The sequence below is a fragment of the Tursiops truncatus genome, chromosome 16 (assembly GCF_011762595.2).
Source record: "Tursiops truncatus isolate mTurTru1 chromosome 16, mTurTru1.mat.Y, whole genome shotgun sequence".
Classification (NCBI taxonomy): Eukaryota; Metazoa; Chordata; class Mammalia; order Artiodactyla; family Delphinidae; genus Tursiops; species Tursiops truncatus.
In genome coordinates this window covers 2,746,186-2,770,623 of record NC_047049.1, presented here as the reverse complement: position 1 = coordinate 2,770,623, position 24,438 = coordinate 2,746,186, and the positions used below count along the sequence as shown (strand labels likewise).

The following is a 24,438-nucleotide window of genomic DNA, read 5'->3' as shown; positions in this document are numbered from 1 at the left end:
GCACCTTTCCCGGTACAGAGATGTCCCACAAATGGGCGGTGGACAGTGGCGATGGGACCACTACCCAGAAGACTCCACCAGAGGCGGGAGGGAGCTATCAAAGTACTAGAATAAAATGTAAGAAAAATTTGCTTGTAAATCCTAGGACGGGGAACATCATCAGAAGCAAAGAACCAGAAACCAGAAACGTGGCCGGGGCAGGGACAGAGAGGGAGAGAAGCCCAGAGCAAAGCCGATGACTTAGAGAAGGTATTTGGGACATATAAATAGGCAAAGAGGTAAGAGCCATAAAATACAAAGAGCTCCTGCAAGTTAATAAGAAAAAGACAAACAACCCAGTAGAAAAGAATGAGCAAATGATATGAACAGGCACTTCACAGAAGAAATACAAATGGTGCACAAATATATGAAAATATACTCAACCTACTAGTAACTAGAACAATGCCATTAAAGCAGAAAGATAACATTGTTACCAATTATATTAGCAAAAATTTTGACTGATAACAGCTTCCCTGGAATACAAGTCTGTCAGAAGCAGTACATGTTTGTCTCTGATTCACAGCTATATTCCTAGCACCTAGAACAGTGCCAGGCACCTAATAGGCATGCAATAAATTTTTAAATTTTCTTTAATTGCTAAAATATACATAACATTTACCATTTTAACCATTTCTAAGAGTACAGTTCAGTGGCAGTCAACATTCACATTGTTGTGCAACCTTCACCACGATCCATCTCCAGACTTTTTCATCTTGCAAACCTGGAACTCTGTCCCCATTAAACACTGACTCCTCATTCCCCTCCCCAGCCCCTGGCCCCATCATCTACTTTCTGTTTCTATAAATTTGACTAATCTGGGTTCCTCATATGAGTGGAATCATAAACAATTTGTCCTTTTATGACAATAAATATTTTTAAATGCAGGCAGGAATGAATTATTTATTATGGGTAAAGGTGTGGTGAAATAGATATTTTCGGTTTCCTTCTATTTTTTCCAGTTTTATTGAGGTATAATTGATATACAATGTTGTGTAAGTTTAAGGTGTATAACCATGATTTGATATATGTATATGTTGTGAAATACTACCACAGTGAGTTTAGTTAACATCTATCACTTCACACAGTCACAAAAAATATTTTTTCCTTATGATGCAAACTTTTAAGATCTACTCTCTTAGCAGCTTTCACATATACAAAATGGTTGTGTTAGCCATAGTCAACATGTTGTACATTACATCCCCAGAACTTATTTGTCTTATAGCTTACAAAATGAAAGTTTGTACCATTTGACCACCTTCATCCAATTCCCCCAGCCCTCCACCTCTGGCAAGACAAATCTGCTCCGTTTCTATGAGTTTGGTCACATCTAAGGGAAATCATACAGTATTTGTCTTTCTCTGTCTGACTTATTTCACTTAGTGTAAGGCCCTCAAGCTCCATCCATATTGTCACAAAGGGCAGGATTTCCTTATTTTTTTATGGCTGAATAGTTCCATTATTCCATTATATATTTATACTGGATTACTGTAATACTAGTATTCCATTATACAGATACCGATCTATCTTACATTTCCATTTTATATATATATATTTGTTATATATACATGTATGTACGTATCTCACGTTCCCATTTATATGTATTTTTCCCATTATGTTCTTAATTTGTTCACCTGTCGTTGGACACTTTTACCTTGTTCCCAGGTCTTGGCTGTTGTAAATAATGTGGCAGTGAACATGGGAGTGCAGGTATCTCTTCAGAACAGTGACTTCTTTTCCTTTAGATATGTATCCAGAAGTGGAAATGCTAGATCATATGGTAGCTCTATTTTCAATTCTTTGAGGAACCTCCATACTGTTCTCCACAATGGCTGCACCAATTTACGTTCCCACCAACCGTGCTCAAGGATTCCCTTCTCTCCACATCCTCACCAGCATTTGTTATCGCCTGTCTTTTTGATGATGGCCAATCTGAGAGGTGTGAGGGGACACCTCATTGTGGTTTCGATTTGCACTTTCCTGATGATTAGTAATGTTGAGCATCTTTTCATGTATCTGTCAGCCATTTGAATATTTTCTTTGGAAAAATGTCTGTTTAACACCTTGGTCCATGTTTTAATTGTATTATTTGGGAGGGGACTGCTATTGAGTTTTATGAATTCCTCATATATTTTGGATATTAACCCCTTATCAGATGTGTTTGCAAACATTTTCTTCCATTCCGTAGGTTGTCTTTTCACTTTGTTGATAATTTCTTTTGATGGACAGAAGCTTTTTAGTTTGATGTAGTCCCACTTGTTTATTTTTTATTTTCTTGATTGTGCTTTAGGTGTCATATCCAAAAAATCGTTGCCAACACCCATGTCAAGGAAATTTTCCCTATGTTTTCTTCTAGGAGTTTTATGGTTTCTGGTCTTACATTTTAAGTCTTCAATGCATTTTGAGTTAATTTTTGTGAGTGGTATAATTTAGAGGTCTAGTTTCATTCTTTTACATGAGAATTTCCAGTTTTCCAGCACCATTTATTGGAGAGGCTGTCTTTTCCCCGTCATATATTCTTAGGTCCTTTCTCATAAATTAATTGACCATATATATGCATGGGTTTATTTCTGGGCTGTCTATGCTGCTCCATTGATGTCTGTGTTTGTTTTTAATGCCATTACCATACTCTTGATTACTATGGCTTTGTAATATAGTTTGAAATCAGGGCACGTGATACCTCCAGCTTTATTCTTCTTTCTCAAGACTGCTTGGCTATTTGAGGTCTTTTATCTATACACATTTTAGGATTTTTTTTCCTATTTATTTCTGTAAAAAAAAAAATGCTGTTGAAATCTTGATAGTGACATTTAACCTATAGATGGCTTTGGGTAGTATGGACATTTTAACAATATTAATTATTCCAATGCATGAACACAGGATATTTTCCCACCTATTTATGTCTTCTTCACTTTTTCTCATCAATATCTTAATAGCTTTCAGTGTAGAGATCTTTCACCTCCTTGGTTTCATTTATTCCTATGTATTTTATTGGTTTTGATGCTATTGTAAATGAGATTGTTTTATTTATTTATTTTTCAGATAATTCATTGTTAGTTTACAGAAGTGCTACTCATTTTTGTGTGTTGATTTTGTATTCTGCAACTTTACAGAATTTGTTGATTAGCTCTAACAGAATTTCAGTGGGGTCTTTAGGGTTTCCTATATATAAAATCATGTCATCTGCAAATAGAGACATTTTTACTTCCTTTTTTTTTTCCCCAATTCTGATGCCTTTTTTCTTTTTCTTGCCTGATTGCTGTGGCTTGGACTGCCAGAAATAGATATTTTCTTATGTGTTGGTGATTGAGAGTATTTGGCAATACCTATCCAGATTTAAAGTTCATTTAAAAAGTGAACCAACCTCTGAAAAGGCTATTCCATTTCCAGAGCTACCTATGTGTCAGAAGATGCCTTCATGTTCCTGCATTGAAGCCCAATTTCACCCTGTGTCCAATCCTGTCATAGATATGAATATACCTCATATTATCAATGAACCACTGGAAACTCCTTCCTTCTGATACTTTGTTATATAGAAAAATTAAATTTTATAAAGGTAAAAAATAAAAAATGAACCAACAGTACCACTTCAGGGACTGCTCCATGCAGAAATACTGATTTGTGCACAAAGACATAAATACAAGAATGTTCTCTGTTAGTTTTTTATGTAAACTTGTTATTGAAATATAACGTTATTACTAAGAAACTCACGAACCATAAGCATTGAGCTCTGTGGCTTTGTACAAAGTAAACATAGCAGAATCCCTTGTACTACCCCACCCAAGGGAACCTCAGTTCTGACCTTTCACACCACTGACTCACATTTTGCCCTTTTGAACTTTATATGAATGGACATCAGATGATGTGTTCTCTTTTGTGCCTGGCTTCTTTCAGTTGACATGACGTTAGTGAGAGTCATCCAAGTGAATGCACATAGTGATGGAAGATTTATTCTCACTGTTGTATAGAATATTTATATTGTGTGAACGTGCCACAGTTTTACTTACTTGTTTTGATCCTGATGGAGGTGTTTCCAGTTTGGGGCTATTAAAAATAGTGCTGCTCAGGGAAATTTCGGGAGGCGATGGATACCTTGGTTACAGTGATGGTTTCACAGACACGTGCATATATCCAAACTCATCAAATTATGTACATTAAATATGTGCATATTTTGTATATCAATTATACCTCAGTAAAGGTGTTAAAATAGTGCTGCTGTTAACATTGCCGTTGGTGTGTTTCAGTGAGTGTGTGTGCACATTTCTGTGGGCGTATGCCTAGCAGTGGGGTTGCTGAGTTGTAACCTTCAGTGTTCAGTAGATAAGTGTCTACCCTAGTATGTGTACCAATTTACACTCCCGCCAGCAGTGCATAAGAGTTCCCATTGATGCACGTATTCCCCAAAGCAAGACATTGTCTGTACTTTCATAATTAGCCATTCTGGTGGAGGTGTAGTGGTATCACTTTGTGGTTTAATTTTCTTTTTCCTGATGGTTAATGAAGTTTAGCATCTTTTTTAAATTTATTGGCCATGTGAATATCCGGTTTTTGTGAATTGCCTTTTCAAGTCTTCTGTCCATTTTTCTATTAATCCGTCTGCTTCTACTTATTGATGTTCTTTATATTCTGATATGAGTTCTTTGTCAGTTATATATCTTGCAAATATCTTCTTCCACTCTGTGGCTTGCCTTTTTATTCTGTTAAAGGTATCATTTTGAAGAACAGAATTTCCTAATTTTAATGTAGTCAAATTTATCAGTTTTTTATTTTATGGTTGAAGGTTTTGTGTCCTGCTTAGTATATCTCTGCTTGTCACAAGTTTATAAAGATATTCTCCTGTGTTTTCCTCTAAAAATGCTGTTGTTTTATCTTTCACATTTAGCTACAGATCTGTGTGGACTTGATTTTTGTGTGGTGTCTGAGGTAGGGGTTCAAGGTTTATTTTGTTCGGGAGACAGAGCCAGTTGACTCAGTACCACATGTTGACCCAACCTCACTTTGTCACATGGGTGGTTCTGTTTCTGGACTTTTGATGTATCCTTGTACCAATAACACACTGCATCAGTTATTAGTTTGAAAATAAGCCTTGATAGCTGATGGTCTGAGTTTGCCAGTTTTATGTTTCTTCAAGATTACCTTGATTATCCTTGACCCTTTGCATGTCTGTATAAATTTTATAATCAGCTTGTTAATTTCCACAAAAGTACACCTGCTGATATTTTTATTGTGTTTAATCTACAGATGAATTTTGGGAGAATTTACCTCTTTATACTACTAAGTTTTTTAAAACCCATGAATATAATATATATCCCTGTAATTATTTAGACCTTTTAATCTTTTCTCCATTATGTTTTGTGGTTTTCAGTATACCAGTTTTGAACAACTTTTTAAAAATAATACCTTTAAATTGTTTTCATTGTATACTTTTTGTTGCTATAGCGTTGTTTTCAGTAGCAAAGAATAGGAACCTTTTCAGCAGGGGGCTGGTTAAATAGGTGTGCTTTCATCTCTACAGTAGAGTTCTCTTCAGCCACTGGAAAGAATGGGTTGGATCCCCGTGTGCACCGTCAGGGAAGGTTATTGAGGGAATGCTATGCAGAGCAATATAAAAATGATGATCGTGTTAGGGGTTTTTTTTTTTAATTACATGGAAATGTCTATTTCTAAAGTCCTTAGAACAAGGTCTAAAAAAGAGTGACAGCCCATTGGTAAAAATGTATCTACTTGGCAAGAGGAGAGGTTTAGGCAAAGCTGGGATAAAGGAGGATTAACCTTGTCTTCCCAACCCGTGTTCATTGCTTTTATTTTCACAATAAGCCTGGATTACAAGAAAGCAAGAAAAAATGGATTATTATCTACTTAATGCCTGTCTCGCGTCGGCCCAGGACCTGGACCACAGTGAGGCCTCCGCAAACTCTGGGGCCCATTTGGCCCCAGGGAGGCTGTAGGTCTGACTCAGGAGTTCTTTTCTTGTTGTTCTGTTACTTTGAAGAGGGTATATTATAAACTAACACAAAACCTGTGCGCTATGGAGCAAAACTCTACTAGATAATGAAAAAAACTGAATTCTCAGCAGGCCAACTTGGACCCATATTAAATCACATATCCTGAGCATAGAAGCAGGTGCCTCAGTCCAGGGTTCCCTTCTCTCTTCTGTGCTGTGGACCCCTGTGTCAGCCTGGCGAAACCCCTACACCCCTTTCTCAGAACTATGTTTTTAAATACATAAAATAAAACATATGCGGTTACAAAGAAAATTAATTCTACTGAATAGTTATCAAAATTTTAAAAAATCAAATCTGTGATATTGTTATATAAGTGCTTCTTCAATATTAAATAACAAGATCTAACAGTGGGTCTCTTAATTACCAGAATTCTGAAGTCATGATAACCATAAACAATCTTTGAGCATCTCTGCAAAAAGTCCCTGGAACTGCGGAAATGACTGTGGTTTGTCGCCTATCTTCATAATGGAAGGAAACGCTAAACTTTGTGGAAGTTAGTGGAAGTAAAGATGGGATTTGTTTCCTGTTCAAGTTCATGGGCCGCCACCGAGGTTGAAGACATGCTGGAGAATACTGTGTCCTTGAAAGTTTGGTTTACAAAAGCTGGGGCGCTGGGGATGCAGCAGTAATCCAAGCAGACAAGCCTCCTCCTCAAGGCTTGTGGTCTGGTGGGTGACAATACAAGTTACTGAAGTAAAGCCTATACTTTAGTGAATGGTGTAAATGCCAAGGGGAAGGATTAAATAAAAGGGAGGGGGGAGACATGTGGGTGATGGTTGGGGTGGGGTGTCAATTTTAGATGGGGCAGCAGGGACCCCTCCCTGGGGATGGGGGCAAGACCCCTGTGAGGGGAGCAGAGCAGATGCTTTTGCAGAAGAGAGCTCCAAGGAGAGGTGCGAAGCCTCAGACAGGAGTTCGTGTTCAAGGGATGTATGGTAGTGAGTGCCCTGGAGCTTGGGCAGCTGGAGAGGGAGTGGGGCGTGACCGGTGGCGTGGCTGACTGTGTGTCCTCGTGGCATTGGAAGGGGACCCCTGCGGTGAAGGTGGTCTGCCTTTACTGTTAAAGGGCCCTCTGGCTGCTGTGCTGAAGGAGAGCCGGTACAGGAGGAGAAGCAGCGGGACTGGTTAGGAGGCTCAACCTTGAACAAGGGAAGCGCTGATGCGTCTCAGACCAGGGTGGCAGGAGTGGGATCCATTGAGATTCCTGATATCCGTCTTAACGAGACAAGTTCTAAAGAAATCTGAGAAACAGGGCAATGAGGTTTAAAAAAGTAGGACTGAGTATTCTGGAATGTTTGGAACCTATTGAAACAGTTTTTAAAAACTATCCTTAAAGGAATTTTCTTTTTTCCTTTAAGAAAAATCTAACTTAGGAATGACCCTGGATGAGGCACCCTGTGTATGGGTGTTTTGCGAGCAGCCTTGAGAGGAACGAACCAGGCAGAATGTAGGCCAGGGCTGGGGCAGACCATCCCATCTGGGCCATGGAGGGCCAGACTGGGGCGGGCAGGGACCTGGACCTGCATTGCCTCACCCCAGGCAGGAGTCGAGGGACATGATCTTGACTTCCGTGGCCTGGAGATGCTGAGTAGGGTCCTATGTGACTGCCTCCCCTTCTAAGGTGTGTGGACTCCAAGCGGCCCCTCCCGGGGAGCAGACGGGTGGGAGGGACCCTTGCCCCACACAGGGGCAAGACTGCAAGGAATCCAGTGGTTCCCGTGTGCTGACCTGAGACTTGAGTCCTAGCAGCTTTCTCCAGGAAATACAGTTTCCCCAGAAAACCAAAAACCTTAAGAGTAGTTCTCAATGGAAAGCAATACTGTTTTTTTTTTTTGATGCTTTGATACAACCACAAGACTTTTTTATAACAATTTATTGAGAAGTAATTCACATACCATACAATTCGCCCATTTAAAATGTACAATTCAGTGGTTTTTAATATATTCACAGATACGAACAACCATCACCCCAGTCAATCTTAGAATGTTTGTATTGTCTCAGGAAGAAACCCCCCCCCCATGTCTCTGTAACTGTCATCCCCTAACCCCTCATGTGCCGCAGGTCTAAACAATCACTGATCTACTTTCTGTCTATGTGGATTTGCCTGTTCTGGACATTTCCTATAAATGGAAACATATAGCGTGGTTTTTTGTGACTGGCTTCCTTCACTTAGCATAATGTTTGCAAAGTTCATCCATGTTGTAGCATGTGTCAGCACTTCATTCCCCTTATGGCTGAAGAATATTTCATCGTATGACTATACCAAATTTTAAAAATCCATTCATAACTTACATTGGGTTATTTATACCTTTTGGCTGTTATGAATAATGCTGCCATGAATGTTCACGTGCAAGTTTTTGCATGAATGTATTTTCGTTTCTCTTGGGTGTGTCCCTAGGAGTGGAAATACTGGTAACTCTGTTTTTAACCATTTGAGAAACCTCTGGACTGTTTAAAGTGGCTGCACCATCTCCTGCCAGCGGTTATATGAGGGTTCTTATTTCTCCACATCCTCGTCAACACTTGTGTCTGTCTGACTTTTTCATTATAGCTATCCCAGTGGGTGTGAAGTGGAATCTTATTATGGTTTTGATTTGCAATTCCCTGATGACTGGTGGTGTTGAGTGTCTTTTCATGTGTTTATTGGCCATCTGTGTATTTTCTTTGAAGCAATGTCTATTCACATCGTTTGTGCAATTTTAAATTGAGTCATTTGTCTTATTATTATTTGTAAGTGTAAATGTTCTTTCTATACTCTAGATACAAGTCCCTTATCAGATATATGATTTTCAAGTATTGATAGTTTCTCCCATTCTGTGGGTTGTCTTTTTACTTCCTTGATAGTGTCTTTTGAAGCATAGGTGTTTTTAGTTTTGATGAAGAGTCTGTTTTATCCATTTTTTTCTTTTGTGACTCATGCTTTTGGTGTCACATCTATTGTGTCTTGTACAGTTGCCAAATTCGTGTCACATTCATTGTCAAATCTGAAGTCATGAAGATACTCCTGTGTTTTCTTCTAAGAGTTTTATAGTTTTAGCTCTTACCTTTAGGCCTTTGCTCCATTTTGACTTAATTTTTGTATATGGTGTGAGGTAAGAGTCCAGTTTCATTCTTTCACTTTGTGGCTCTCCCATTGACCATTTGTTGAAGAGACTATTCTTTTCACATTGAATCATCTTGGCACCCTTGCTGAAAATCAGTTGGCCATAGATATGTAGGATTACTTCTGGACTCTCAATTCTGTTCCATTGATCTGTATGTCTAGCCTATGCCAGCACCATACTGTCTTGATTTCTGTTTCTTTGTAGTAAGTTTTAAAATAGGAAAGTGGGAGTCTTCCAACTTGGTTCTTCTTTTGCAAGATGGTTGGCTGTTTGGGGTCCTGTGCAATCAATACCGTATGAACTTCAGGATCACCTTGTCGGTTTCTGTGAAGAAGCCAGCTGTGATTCTGAAAGGGGCTCCATTGAATCTGTAAGTTAATTAAGGAGCATTGTCATCTTAACAGTATTGTCTCCTAGTCCATGGACATGGGATGCTTTCCATTTACTTAGATCTTTTCAAGTTTCTTTCAGGGATAAAGACCTTTCATAAGTCTTTCTGAAGGCATCTCGAGGGCTTCTGGACAGCTGATCTTTTCAGAATGCCTGCTCTACCAACTCCCTGCAAGAGCGGGTGCAGAGTTCAAGGTCTCTACCTTGTCTGTGGCATTGATGCAGACTGAGGTGAACAAACCCGAGGTGTTAGATGGAAGGGAATTGGGTTTGGCTTTTGTTTTGACCTTTAAAGGCCCTCCTGCCTCCTGCAAGTCCCAGCCCTCACCAGCCACCCAGACAGATGGCTTCTCATCACTGCATCTTACTGCTATTTCAGAGGTCCTAGGAGTTCTCATGACTTTGATTTTAACACTGCCTCTTCCTTTGTGCCTGAAACTATTCCTCTCTTTCTTACAGCTGGGGAGTCATTGTATCTTAGCGTCCCCAACCATCCTGGTTTGCACTTTGCGTGTGTGAGGGGGGAGTCGCTTCATTTACCGTGTGCATATCCACACACTCAGCACAACTCATGGAAAAGACCACCCTTCCCCATTGCACTGCAGTGTCACTTTTGTTACAGATCAGATGACCGTGTGCGTGGAGTCTGCTTCTGAACTTTATATCCATTAGGTCGTTTGTCTAGTCTCGTTCCAGCACCCCACTGTCTGAATTACTGTAGTGTCATAAGAAATCTTCTTTGCACAGTGTTAGGGACTGAATGTTTGTGTTGCCCCCGCCCAGTTCATATGTTGAAGCCCTAACCCCCAACGTGGTGGTATTTGGAAGAGGGGCCTGAGATTACACTGACTTTATAGATCATTTTAGGGAGAATTGGCATCTTTTCAGTACATAGTTTTCCAATCCATGAGTATGGTGTATGCGTCCATTTATTAAGATTTTCAAAAATTTCTCTCAACAATTTTATGGTTTCCTGTGCAGACATCTTGCATAACTTTGGTAGCTTTCTTTCTAGCTGTTGATATTTTTACAATATTGTAAACTGTATCATTTTAAAAATTCCAATAACTGTCATTGTTATAGAAATATGGTTGTATATTGACCTTGTATTCATCAGTCTTGCTACATTTCACTTATTAAATTAATACTTTTTAAGTTCTTTTAGTTTTTTTATAACACTAACTTTAAAATAATTTTTCTCCCTAATTTGGTCAATAATGGTTTGGTTGCAAACAACAGAAATCCCTTCAAGGAAGTTCAAGTAAAAGTGAAGTTAGTATCAGACCCCAAAAGATGCTGGGAAAGCCAGGAGCCAGGGAGTTGAGCTGGGATTCATGGGAACCTCTCCCTGGGGTCCTGTCTCTCTTGACCCTGTGGCCGCAGGCTCCGCCCCTCCGTGCACCTCTCCAGTCCTGCACTCTCAGAGGGTGGACCCGCTTCCTGGTCTCTGGTCTCCTGCCACTATGTCAGTCTCAACTCTACTTCCACGTGGCCTTGTGACGCCAGTACCCGCAGTACATCCGGCCTCAGTGTCCTAGGACAACTGGATTGTCTCCAGACGAGGTGCCCTTTGCCTCCTTACTGGCAGCAAGAGGCAGGGTGGTGAGTCGGTAGCCAGGAGGGTTTTCCCCGGGACCCTGCATGTCTGTTTGGCAGAAAACTTGGAAAGCATGCATGTAACATGAAGCTTTCACCTCCCAAGTATGCCTGCTGTTGCTGTAATTCTAATATTCTTTCCAAATACATATGTCTTTCCTTCTTACCTTCTCGCTACATAGGAATTTACAAATTCGAATTATGTATTACAGTATTATATGCTTGCTTTACTTAATTTTATGTCATTACTATTTACCATTTCATTAAATGTCCTTCAAAAACATGATCTTAATAGCTTAATAGAATATACAGTATTCGATTATATGGCTATACCATAATTCAATGAACAATTCCTATTTTTAGAATTTTGGGTTCTTTACAGTTTTTTATTTAAATAAATATTACTATGGTGAGCAGTCTTGCACTTAAAGTCTTGTCTAATCTCTGATCATTTCCTTAAGATTGATTCCTGGAAGTGGAATTGGTGGGTCAAAGAATATGAACATTGTTAAGTCTCTTGATACAATGTCAAATTTATTTCTAGAAGGGTTGCACTGGTTTGCTCTTCTTTCTACAACTCTAAGAATGCCCATTTCTCCATCAGCAGGATTGAGTATTAGCTTTTAAGAAAAATCTTTTCTAATTTAATACGTGAAAAAACTTTTTCATCTCACTTTAATTTGATACGCAGTTTTAAGAGAGGGTATGTTTTCCCAGTTTACTGATCACTTGTACTGACTGTGAATTTGCCCATTTTTCTCCAGAATGTCCATCTACTCTTGCTGATTTGCAAAACCTCATCTCATACTGAGAAGGTGAACCCTTTGTGGCAGGACACTTTCTGTCTCCCCTGGTGTCTGCAGCCCCATGCCAGCCTGGGTCCTGCTGGTCCCACAGTCGTGGAAGAAGGCAGTGACGAGCTCGGTCCCTTGTAGGAGGGAACGTGTCAGGTGAGTGAGCTGTGGTCCATGGCCACCATCAGCACGGCGGTGGGCGTGGTCTGAGGGGCAGGGTGATGCGTGCTGTGCCGGTGTTTGCTTCTGATCCTTCGTTTCTCTTCTGCCCAGTGCCTCTGACTGTTGTGGTTCATTCTGACTCTACCACCCAGACCTTCTCCGTTCATCATGTCCTTGTCCTGTCCCCATTGTCATCTGGAATGGTGACAAGCTTTTACTGCGCCCTGGCTGGGTGTTGGCCAAAGGGCTCAGCCCTTGCAGTCCAGTCCCTCTGGCACTGCCTCGGTGGCCCCAGCCTGTCCCTTTCCTGTCCCTGCGCCAGGTGAATGGCTCCCCTGCCTGCACTGCACATGCCACGTGGACCCAAGAGGCACCGGGTACACACAGGCGTCCAGTTTCCCCAGCCATGTGGGTCCACCTGTGGACCATGAGGTGACCTGAGAACAGCAGGGATGAAGCACTCGGGAGCAGCTCTTTGCCGGCCTCCTGTATGTTGCAAAGGCCCCGGGGACATGATCCTCTGCCCTTGGTTTCGGGTCTGTGAACCGGTGACATTGGTTGTATCCTGAGCTCCAGCTGATACTGGGCCGGACAGACCAGTTTCCATCTCGCAGCCTGTCCAGGTGGCCTGGCTGAGCCAGGCCCCTCGAGCCCTGGGGCACGTGCCCTCCTGACTTGGCTGGGAGGGAGGTATGGTGGTTCTCACTCCATCCAGATGGCCTCGCTCGCTCTTCCTCTCTCTCTCTCTCTGTCATTAATTCCTGAAGGTCTCTGAAGCCTAAATCGGGAAAAAACAGAGGGTTTGGAGACAGGAGACTTTGTTTGGCATCGGGCCCTGGTCCTTCCAGCCTTGTGACCTTGGGCCGGTCACCTGCCCCCTGCAAACTGAAGTGTTGTCACCCGAGAGAGGGGAGCCAGATCCAGCACAGAGCCCCCTGGGTCGGCCAGACAGGATCCTGTGACAGGTGTCCCTCGACCCTCCGGTGCCACATGTGAGTGAGGCACGATGCTTATCTGCTATTTGGAAAGGTGTTGGGTATTCTGCTCGCTGAGAAATTGTATTTTAAGAGGTGGTTTCTGAGGAATCTTGAATCACAAGTGATGTTCACTTCTGTGCTGAAGTAGTGACTACCCCGATCTTGTCCGGAGCCCCATCCTTCCGACACACCCACACTAAGTCCCAGATGCTCGGTGGTTCACCGCAGCCTCGACCGGGTGCCCTCGATGTAGAGATAGGAAGGTGAGGAAAGCACGGCCTTGGCTCGTCCTCAGAAAACCCAGAGTCCTTCCAGGGTACAACAGGAGACCCCTGGGAGAACTCCCAGGGCAGGCTGTGCTCAGGAGTGAACGCTTGGGCTCCGACTGGATGGCCAAGTGGGACTGGCCGCGTTTTCTCTCCACCCCACATCATAAGCTCTTGGGGTGTAGGGCATACTCCACGTGGCTCCACGTGGGGTGACACAGAGCAGATCCAGGGCGTGGCGGGTACGAACCAAAACTCACTGCAATCCCAAGAGAACGTGTCTCTGTTGGCCGCCCTCAGCGGATCATGACTGCAGACCTAGAAATCACTGTGGGTTCCGCCGAGGATGTCCCCGGGTTAAGCCTCAGCTGGACTCAGAGCTGACGGGCACCTGCTGCTGTCGTGGGTCCACTTTGCCAGACCCGGGCGGTGGGGAGACCGCGTCTGAGTCTGCACGGGGTCCAGAGCCTATCCGTTTGTCCCCAGGCCGGGGGCTGGGAGCCATGTGCGTGCTGGCTCCCCAGACCCGGACCGGCAGCCCCGCTCCCCGTGAAACCCACAGCCCTATACTGGGGATGACAAATGACCAAAAAATCAATTTGTAATCTGATTGGAGGTTTTTGATTTCCTCTGATGAGTTTAAATTTCATTAAAAGCAACCTTATTCCAACATAAAAGGAATCCTTGAAGGGTAAAGCAGGGGATTGTCTCACCGAGTATAAAGCATCCCGACTCCTTTGTGTGATTTATTCATCGCGTTAATTGTGAGGGCCAACCCAGGGTGTCCGTTGGCAGCTGTGCCGTTATCAGGGCCTGGGATCGGCCGGGCGGGCTCAGAGCACAAGGACTCACATTCAAAACTCGCTCTCTGGCATATTGACACTTGAGTTATCAACAACTCTTATTATCTGCTGGGAGGGAGCTGGCAGCTCCTGGGGACAGAAGGAGCCACAAATCCCGCCGCAGCCGCCCCTCTGCATTCTCTTAATTGTGTGTATTCTCTGGAAAAAGTGATCATCGCAGCCTCTTGTCTTGATGAGAAATTGACATTTTCTGAGGACTTCTCTGGGTGCCGGGCGGGGAGATAAGGCCGGGGCTGTTTTGGGGGAGGGCGGGCGCCCCTCCTTTCGGACGCCTCTTTATTGCCCCCGTTGACCCGCTTGATGAGTATGGATTTCATGAGGTCTTTTTCAGCATTTGAACTATAAAAGGTTCAGAATGACACCACCCCTTATAGACAAAAGATAACCTTGCCCTTTGAATATATCGATTCTTTATTAACTAGGCTGTTTAATGCAATGAAATGAGGCATTAGATTGAAGCCCATTTCAAGTGCTTTGAATAATCTTTAAAAGCTTGGAAGACCCTGGAAGGTGGCCTGACAGTAATTGGCACACATTTGGCGAGAATGCAGTTCTCAGTTCGGATTCAAAACACAAGCATAAAATAATTTCCCTCCCCGCTGGTCACAGGGCCCAGGCGAGCAGCTCAGAGCGGCAGCCCCTGCCACGCCCCTGAGCAGGCATCGCTGGCACCGGCTCAGAGTGGGGAAGGAGGTGAGGTTGGTGCCCAGCACGCAGGGGAATTGGGGGGGGAGGGGCTGGCTGCAGCCTTGTACCCTATGAGCCTCTTTCTTCGCTGTCTCTTTAAGGCTGAAACGAGAATGCAGTCAGAGAAACCTGATTGTCATTGACAGGAGAAAAAGGTATTCACAAGTTTCTTTATGTTTTGGATAATCATTCCCTGTTTTGCTCGGCAGAACAAGTAATTAAGATGACATTTGTGAGTACTAATTTGGATCACACTTATGTGTATGTGTTGGAGAGCTGCAAGCCAAAACATGCAAAACCAGCCTTTCATTGAGGAGCAAATGAAAACTACAGAATGAAACGGAGTGGTGCTGCTGAAAGGCACAGGAGCTGAGCACAGCTGCAAAAATCAGAGCCCCGGTGCTGACGGCGCATCTCATTAGAGCCCTGCCGTTGGCCACACCTCCGTGCGGCCCAGGGGCCGGCGCAGTGCATGGGGCCTGTCACACCACGGCCGTGGACCTGCTGTTGGCGACGGTGTCCCTCAGGTCAGGGTTCAGTGGCACTGGTGTCCGGAGCCCTGGTGCCTGCCCGTCCAACCGGAGCTTTCTGAGCTGGATCTTGTCCCGGTGGAGCACGGTGACAGGGACAGAGGAGCACATGTCTGGAGTAGCCAGAATGCTTGCCCTCTACCTGCCAGTCCTCCAGTTCAGGGGCAGGGGCTGAGGCAGGAGGGCCTGGAGCAGGGGTGGGGGTGACCAAGCCCCCAGCGAGTCTCGAGACTGTCTATGGGCCACAGTGCTGCTGTGGCCCCCAGGTCTGACCCACAGTCGTGTTCCCATGTGCCGGCGGGCGTGCAACACACGTACAGGTGGCCCCTCTGGGGACCAGAGGCATCTGAGTAACTACAAGGAACTCTCCGTGCGGCTTAGATGAGCGTTTGAGGGCAGATAACCTTGGAGAAGGTTCTTCTATGAACCATTTTCATCCTGACCAAGGGAGCTCTGGGAGTGCAGATCAACCCCACCCACCCGGCCAATGTAACTGTTGCGTGTTGAGCAAAGCCATTTTAATAATCAAAACAGATCAAATTACCCAAAGTGAAATTCACAGACAAGAAATACTTTAATTAAATATTGTGTAAAATGAACATTTTTATACAGTTAAATATCTGAAAAAATGTACAGATAAAACAATCTTATTGTAGGGTTTTTAACAGTAAAATCTACCATTTAGTGGAGCGCTCAGTTTTGAGACGATGAAGCCATGAGGGCAACTAATTAATCTGAAACACAAACCAAGTGCAGGGACAAGGAGGCTTGCGAATGTCCTTCACGTGTACACGTGAGCTCATTTTTAGGTCAAACCCTTACTTATACAAAATAAAACGGAGGCAACAGAGTTCCAGAGTGACTCCTCAGGCTGGTCGCAGGGCCAGAGTGTGACCCGCTAACCCCTGGGGACGTTCTGATCCTTTGATTTAGTCCCTTGAATGGACACTTTCTTAAGTCCTGCATTGTTTTGTTTTGGTTTCTGTCAAGAAAAAATTTTAAAGTCCCTCCTTTTTGTTTTAGATTTGATTTCTGCTGCAGTTTGCAAACCGTTTGCTGTGCTGTGTCTGCAAAGGGAAAAAAGAAACGACCCTCTTGGTCTCACGGCAGGTTTGGCACTAACAGGTACAGTGTCTGAAGGAGGTCATTATCCAGTTTAAAAAGTACAGACAGTGCTGCTGGGTTCTGACCACAAAAAACGTATTGTTAAAAAGGAATTTTAAACGAGGGGTGATTGTGGGTCCCCTGAAACCTCTCTGAGTCGGAGGTGGGCTTGGGAGGACACAGGACACAGCAGAACCAGATGCAGAAAGGAGCGACACAGGGGTCTCCGGGCGTGTGCGTGTTTTACGCCGTAAATCTCCAAATGAAATACTGATTAACAATTGTGGGGTAAGCCTGTGATCAAACAGCACAAAGGTTTTTTAAAGAAGTCCACTTTTAAGGCATCAGAGAAGTTAATGTGGCAAACATTTTCATTAAAACATCAGAAGTAAATTTTATTTTAAACTTTAGGCCTCTGAATTTTTCCAGTAAACACAGTTCAACTATGTGGCAAAGTCATGGGTGGCAGCTGAAATGACTTTTTACATTCTACAAAAAAAATAAAACAGAAGGAGGACACAGCCCCAACGGTGTCGCCTCTTCGTGGCCGCTCCACATGCACGGAATCTACGAGGGTTTGTCACAGCGGGTGGCACCGTTTTGTTGTGACTATACAACGAACTTTTTTTTCTTCAAAAGTATTTGTTCAGATAACTTAAAAATAATATAAAAATAAACAATGAATTTGACTTTTCCTCAAAAAAAAAAACAAAAAGACGGAAAGTCTAAACAAACAATAGCAAATTTTGGAAGTACAAATGAAATGCAAGGATGTTGGTTCACTGAACGAAACAGATCAAACAGTTCTTGGCTTTAATGCTCTTCCCCAGCATCACAACACCAGGCCATGATCAAAAACCAACGCAGACAAGAAAAAGGAACCGAAAATGGTGGGAAAAGCAGTGTACAAAATTTCAAAGATAAATACAATATTTATAATTGATATGTTACAAAATAAAGTCCCTTAGCAACAGCAAGTGTTCATGGAAAAAAGTAAGTAAGTGTTGAATGGAGACCATTTTATTCCTTATAAGACGCATAAGGAATAAAACTCGTTTTTTTCCCCTAAATATTTAAGTGGATCTGAAAAAAATTCAAGACAAGTGTATAAATATTTAGCTACAACTTTGGCAAAATCACAAAAGTCTACAATTTTATAACCACATACAAAACACATCAGGGAAGAAGGATCTAGAAGTCAAAAGGACAATTTCTGGTACAAGAAACATGGACCTCACAGTAGCCTAAGAATGCAATAGTATACAGTGCTAGCAAAAGTTGAAAAAAATGTCGCAGATCACACTTGCTTAACAGGAAGCTCTAGCAGTGGGAGAATATTTTAACCAACAGACAGTAGCATTTTTTTTTTCCTCTGTCAGTGTGCTTGTTGAAGGCAAGAGAATTCAATATCAAAGTTACAATTTCTAACTACAATAAGTTACAAAGTTCCGTTTCATTAAGATGAAGTTAAGCAACGATAAACCCTCCCTCCCCCCCTGCCACCCCAATTCTCCTACTCATATAGTCTTCCTTTCTTCCAGTTCGATGGCTCAGACCTCCTTGGCCCCCTTTTGTCACCACAAAAAAATATTTCACATTATAGAGATACACAACCATTGTGAATCTAAGTATGAGTACAGAAAAATGTTTGGAGGCGTTTTTCATCAGTGTTTCATGATCATCAAAATGGTGCATTCACAAAGTTTCTCCCAACACATAGCAAGTACTAGACAGAGCCAAGACGGAGTCAGAAACTTTATACAAAATAGGCATCGCTTTGTTCTCCTTATTCTTCAGGACTGAGAAATGTGAAAATATGAGAAAAGTTCAGTCAATAAAATGGAATTGTTCATGAAGAAGTACGTCGTTTGTGTGTTGATTCTTAATAGTTTAAATAAAATCTTTAAACAAAGTCTTTTGTAGCATTTCAACCGCTGCTGATGTACTGAAGACACGGTCTCCATCAGCACCTCTTATGTACTAACGTGTCCCCTGAAGTCCGTCCTTGGATGCTGGGCGCGGCGGGAGGTAACAAGCGCCCCTCACATTGGCGGGACTACCAGCCCAGACATAGCTGAAAGAGAGAGGGGGCAGGTCAGGGGCGCCTCTTACCGGGGTGGGGGGCTGGGGGGGGGGCCTCCCTGGGCTTCGGTCGGCAGTGACAGTGGGTCTGCACAATCTCCATTAACCAGCCGTGGGCTCGGTTAAGGCACCTACTTCAGGGGGTGTGGGGTGCTCGTGGGGGACAGGTCCCCGGGGTCCTCGCCTCAACGACCTCATGTGGCAAAGGGAAAGGCTCTGGCCTTTCCGGGTGTGAAAGGGCCGCTGCCCACACACGTCAGTGGCTGGCTTATAGCAGACGGAGGCCCAGACCCCCCCCAGGAGGCCACCTCCGTCGACAGATGCCGAACCAACCCGGTCACTTCTGTGACGCCAGCCAAGGCCAGCTCTCGGGCTGCTGGGACCCGGGCACAGCTCTCGCTCCCTAAGTCAGTCAAACTGGACACACCTCGGGTTCCCCTCTGCTCTCAGCCCCTGCCTTGGACCTTCCGCTGATCGTTCTGTATCGTAATGGTGAGTCGCGGACCTGCCAAGATCAAAGCCACTCACAGCCCACCTGGTTGCAATCTCAGGGCCAAGGGCCCTCAAGAGACACGAGTCACGGCTCCACCGTAGGGAGCGCGTCCTTCCTCTTCTTGGAGGGAAAGAGAAACTTGGGCCAAGATGCCAAGTGCAGCAGGTGCTTCCCAGTGAACTCTGGGTACAGATGTCATCTAAAATCTTGTAACTTTAGTGTTGTTCAATTTGTGTCAGTGATCATTCTCATTAACTTATGTATAACATATTAATACGTCTGTTCACGTAGTGATGGGAGCTTCAATTTCTCAGTTCATTAATTTCAGCGCTATTAATTTATCTCCGACTCACCGTTACAACTTTATGGTTTGGAAGAGCTGTGTGTGTGCACACGGCTTACGTGGCGCCACCTCTCGATGGGCCCTGGCACCGGGTGGACGGCGGGCGGGGCCGTGGCACCCGGCCACCCGCCTCTTAAGCGCCTGTGGTCTGGTGACCGCTGCTGGCTTGCAGGCCAGTCGGCGGCCCTTCGGGGCTGGGCGTCCCTCTCACGCTAACAGGTGTTGTGCAGACAATTATTTCAAATCACTGATACCTTTCCAGTTCCTTTTTTGAGCATTAGTTCATCAAAGTGAAATATGCCACCGACTTCACAAAAGGGCCAGTTTGTCTTCTCCACGGTAGCGTCCTCAGCACCCAGCAGAGAGCCTGGCACATAGTAGGCGCTCAGTAAATACTGGTTGAATGGATTCATTTTTTTAAAGGAGTAACTGGATTTGGTTTTCACCGGGAGGAGCATATACCAAAGGTGGTGTCTGAAAGAGGCCAGATGACGGCCACTTAATTAATTTCAGAGCCTGTGGGCCTCAGTCAGTCACCGAGAGCCACGTGCAAGCTCAGGGGGCCTAGGGGCCCTCACGCAGCCCCGCCTGCCACTCGCACCACCGGCCACTGCCCAGAGGGCCCCAGCACTGGGCGGGCGCTGGGTGCCCGCTCCGCGCGGCCCCATCTGCGGGCAGCTGTGCCAGGCGGGGCCTCCCGCTGCCCTTGGGCGGGACCTTCTCCCTCTCGCGTCTTTGAAGGAAATCTCCTGGAAAACCAGCTCCCGTGCAGCACTGGTGCACGCACAGCCCCGGGTCTAGGTGCACGCGCCCTTCCGAGGACAACGCAGCCTCGTGCGCCCCGTGGTCCGTTAGACCAGGTTGCGAATAAAGGCTCAGGCTCGGGACAGTGAGAACGGGCCAGTTTCGAGGTGGGCGCTGCAGGCGGCACCATGACCCACCACCCCAGGCCTGAGGCTGTCCCACTGCCTTGTGAGTCAGGGGAGCGACAGGCTTGCACCTGCCCACGCTCTGGGCTGAACGGGACGCAACCTGGGCCCCGCTGCCTTCACCACGGCCCGTTTTCCTTCCCTTGCAGGTTCCACTCCCTGCAGGTATGGGCCGCTTTACCGTGAGGCCACTTAAGTCACGTTGGAAGGATGAGGAAACGGGTTTCATCCACCAAGAGGAAGAATCCGGTTGTGGGGACTGAACGAGGGGGGGGGTCGTTTCCGGGAGCACCGGGTTGGGGGGTGGGTGTCACACTGCGGCAGACGAAGGAGAACATGCAACAGCCAGGGCCGCCCTGCCGGCAGCCCGCGGGTGGGCCCGGGGGAAGGTCGGAGTTCCCGTCCCCCAGGGAGAGCCCCTCACTCCAGCCCCGCGGCCCAGCCTGGCCTGCCCCGGGGCCCTCCGGGCGCTCCCAGGCCACGGCCTCAGGCCAGCGCGCACCCTCACCTTGCAGTCCGTTCCCGTTGGCGCTGGTGCAGGAAGGAGGAGGGGAGGCTTGGGGCCGGACCACGGGCGCGAAGGCGCTCTTTTGTTTCACTGCAGAGATGACATTGGCAGGTGAGAATGAGAAAATGCCGTGTGTACTGCTACAGTTTGAAGGGAGGGTGACCGAAGAGGCTGCCATGGTAGGGCTGGACGGCACTACTGCAACAAAGCAAACATGGTCAGGACGCGCGACGCCGGGCACGGCCACACGACAAAGAGAGCTCCAGGGCCTCGCCTGGAGCGTCGGGCCAACAGAGCAAGCACGAGATGTTTCTGGCTTGGCCACTCTCTGGATAACAGGCAAACTCTCGCGTTGGACTTTTCGTTTCCAATTGGGCGGCCCCATTTGGTGCCGATTTTGTTTGGGTTTCCAATGTGACCGCGTGGGGCCCGTTTTAGGTCAATTTACTGTCGTCACGTGGACGCCCAGCCTCCAGAGCCACCCTTCCTTTTGTCCAGTAGCTCACACCACAGAACATCCAGGCAACGCACACATTTGACTTCGCAGCGAATATGAATCTGTGTGATGACGGGTGACAAAAACAGACACTTACTGCCGTAGGGAGAGTTAGCGGAGGAGCCATTAAGGAATCCAGGCGAGCCCGGGACCCCTAGACTGGCCACGGCGCCACTTCCATATCCGTTCATGCTAGTGCTGACTGTGCTGTAATTGGACTGCTGGGGAGGGCTGCTGGGGACGTATCCTCGCGGGGACACGCTGCTTGTATTGCGACTGTAGCCGACTGTTAAAATCCCCCCCGGCCAAAAATAACATGATTATCAGGGAGAGACACTTGGGGGGGGGGTTTCCCCGCAAACCGCTATCATCTATTGAACGCTTTTAATTGACCGTATGCTTTCCTCCAGCCCCAGCGCCTCTCGCCAGCTCAAATAACCTTGTCACGCCAGCCCTGCTCGAGCATCCTCGCCGAGCCCCGTCCTGTCTCCGGCGGCCTCGGCAGCCGGCCCAGGCGCACTTCGATCTAACCGTCAGCGGCTTTCACGTGCCTCTTTAGAAGCAATTATCAACGGCGCGATTCCTGGGCCGTCCCCCCGCGCTAGGTGAGCTTTCGGCCTCTGCAGACCTTCAAATGCCACGGCTGACAAGGAGAGCTGTTTGTGGCCGTAAGTCCCCAGGAAAGGCTGTTCTGGGGCCTTCATGTCTACGGCTGCTATTTCTGTCGGCGTGGGGAGGGGAAGCAGGAGCCTCGCTCCCGCCGTGGGGTGAGGGTGAGCGGAAGCCGAGCGGCGTACGGGGAGGCGTTTTCTGAGATCACGGCCTGCACGGGCTTTAGAGCGGCCGGAAAAGGATAAGGTGCGGGCGGGGAGCCAGCGCTTCTCTCCGTTTGCTCCTTCCAGTCTCAGAAACCAAGTCCCACCCCCGACCCCTGTGCAGCGCATCCAGGAAGGGTCCGCGGCTCCCTACGTCACAGCTCTCCTAGGGCTTATCCCAGCCTTTCCAGGAAAGCAAAGCCCCTTAGGAATCAGTTCAAGGCATCGGCTAGCAAATACCAGCAAAGCCGCGTGGCAGCCACTGTGGCCGCTGCCTCAGCTTCCTGGGTTCTCTGAGCATGCTCTGCCCGAGGGCCTCTCCGAACAAAGCTGCAGAGCCCGGGGCGCTGCCCACGTCCCTGCCGGCCTCAGGGCACAGTCAGCCGCAGCAGCTAAGTCCCACCATCCCAGCTGGGCGTCTGGGGAAGGGGCGGCCCGCGCGGCGTACCTTGGTCGTTGGCTTGTGACGTCTCCGACACGTTGACGGCTAGCTGGCTGCTGAAGGAGTTCACACCCATCATGCCCGTGTGTGCGGGGGTGTTGCCCAGGGTGGGGATCTGGTTGTGATTGCGAGGGACGCTGTACAACGCCTCGGCGATGTCAGCCGCCCGCTTCAGGATGATCTCCTGGGGCGGAGGCGGCCGTCACACCCAGGCCAGGCCAGCCCCCTGCCCCCAGCCCACAGACCCCCCCGGGGGCACAGTCCCAGCGCCCTCCACCTGGCCCTGCTGGGCAACCCGTAGGGGCACCCCACCGTCGCTTGGTCCAGACTGTGACAGAACGTATTTTTTAACGGGAAAAGAACCTCCCTCAGGAGAACACTTTAATACCCCATCTGTTCCTCCTGCACCCACGGCGCAAAGGCCCCTGAGGGATACATGGGGCCAGGGCAGCACGGAAGGCACTGGGTTTGGGGTCAGAGGCACGGGGCCACGTCCAGAGGGAAGTCCCCCCGAGTCTCTGTTCCCCAGGGACCCCCGAGCCCCAGCAGCCCCAGTCTGCCCACCACTGAATCCACTGGACGGGCCGTGACACGGTTCTTCCTGGAGAAAGCCCCTCTGCTTTGCATTGCCGGCACTGACTGGTAATTTTCTACTCGAATACGCAGTGGGAGGGCACGAACGGGCGGACAGAGGCTCCCCCCATGGGACGCTCGGGAGGCCACGTGTGCCCAGGAAGCCCACGCTGGACCCAGGCCAGCTGGCCATCCAAGGTCGTGGTCACCCTGGCGGGGGTGGGGGTGGGGGGGCGGTGAGTCAAGCTGCCATCGCCTACCTGGTTGTTATGGGGCATCCCGTACAAGGCTTCCACGAGGTCGGCCGCCCTCTTAAGTAACACTTCCTGGAGGAAAAGCAGAGGAGGGATTTCACGGGAGGAGCCAGAGAGGCTGCTCTTGCGAGAAGGATCCGCAAACTCAGTTACATCTGCAGCGAGGACAGAACCCACCCAATCCTTCCCACCTGACTGACCCCGCGCGGAAAGAAGGCACGTCTGTGGCGACGATGGTGCCCGTGGTTTTCAGCATCGACTCCTCGTCCCTCGTCCGGACAGGCCAGTGGGAGGCAAGCGTGAGGAAGCCCAGCCCAGGCGCACACACACACACAGACACACACAGACACACACAGACACACACACACACAGACACACACACACACAGACACACACACACACACACACACACACACACACACACACACACACACACACACACACACACACACACACACACACACACACACACACACACACACACACACACACGGCGGAGATATGAAAGGCCCAGGCTCCACGTTCGCCTGTTAATTCCTAGCACTTTAGTGGGGAAGAACAATAAGTAATTTTCCATATCTTAATTAAACTGGCAGAGTCCTTAAAGACAACATCTCACCCCTAATTCACGCCCCAAATTTGCAAGTGAGTTCAGTGCTTATTCCTCTTTATTTTGAACAATAAAGTGAATTGACTTGGGTTAATCTAGTTCTTTCGTAATGACATTAAGAAATTTTTCAATTAACCTCTTTGCGCGCTGTAAAGGACTTCGTAAACGCCTTCACATTCGGAGAGTGTGCTCTGCGCCTGGGGGCTTGGATGCAGCGAGTTCGGTCTTATCCCCGTCTGCACGCCTCCCTCCAGTTTACGATTGTGAGGATTAATCCAGAGTTTAGTTAATTTTGAATACAAATGGGGGCTTACGTTTTAACTTTCTCTACCTTGGGCTGTAATAAAACGGAGCTGAGTTCTTAATAAGCCGAGGCCGG

General features: G+C 46.7%; 2 protein-coding genes across 22 annotated transcripts in view; one reads left to right on the top strand and one right to left on the bottom strand.

The window, feature by feature from the left end:
- The window catches only part of MGMT (O-6-methylguanine-DNA methyltransferase), a 302,488-nt gene extending 278,548 nt beyond the window's left edge, over positions 1-23,940 (top strand). Inside the window, exons 9-13 of one of the 5 annotated variants that reach the window (XR_012326778.1) lie at positions 6,409-6,709; positions 11,896-12,081; positions 12,199-13,079; positions 14,803-15,035; positions 16,434-17,229. Coding sequence is in view for 1 of the 5 variants with exons in the window: in XM_073793809.1 (XP_073649910.1) it covers positions 11,896-12,066 (171 nt within the window). In the remaining 4 variants the exon portion in view is untranslated. Of the gene's footprint in view, positions 1-6,408; positions 6,710-11,895; positions 12,082-12,198; positions 13,080-14,802; positions 15,036-15,089; positions 15,408-16,433; positions 17,230-20,510 lie in introns of those variants that run through there. The other 4 variants (XR_012326779.1, XR_012326781.1, XR_012326782.1 and 1 more) reach the window with 4 other exon arrangements.
- Positions 15,961-24,438, bottom strand: part of EBF3 (EBF transcription factor 3) — a 117,641-nt gene continuing 109,163 nt past the window's right edge. For 2 of the 17 annotated variants that reach the window (XM_073793799.1, XM_073793801.1), the window contains exons 12-18: positions 23,456-23,521; positions 22,629-22,806; positions 21,463-21,651; positions 20,870-21,067; positions 19,687-19,799; positions 19,024-19,101; positions 15,961-18,588 (exon numbers count right to left, since the gene is read on the bottom strand). In XM_073793799.1, the coding sequence (XP_073649900.1) occupies positions 18,571-18,588; positions 19,024-19,101; positions 19,687-19,799; positions 20,870-21,067; positions 21,463-21,651; positions 22,629-22,806; positions 23,456-23,521 (840 nt within the window). In that variant the 3' untranslated portion in view covers positions 15,961-18,570. Of the gene's footprint in view, positions 18,589-19,023; positions 19,102-19,686; positions 19,907-20,869; positions 21,068-21,462; positions 21,652-22,628; positions 22,807-23,455; positions 23,522-24,438 lie in introns of those variants that run through there. The other 15 variants (XM_033842504.2, XM_033842506.2, XM_033842503.2 and 12 more) reach the window with 11 other exon arrangements.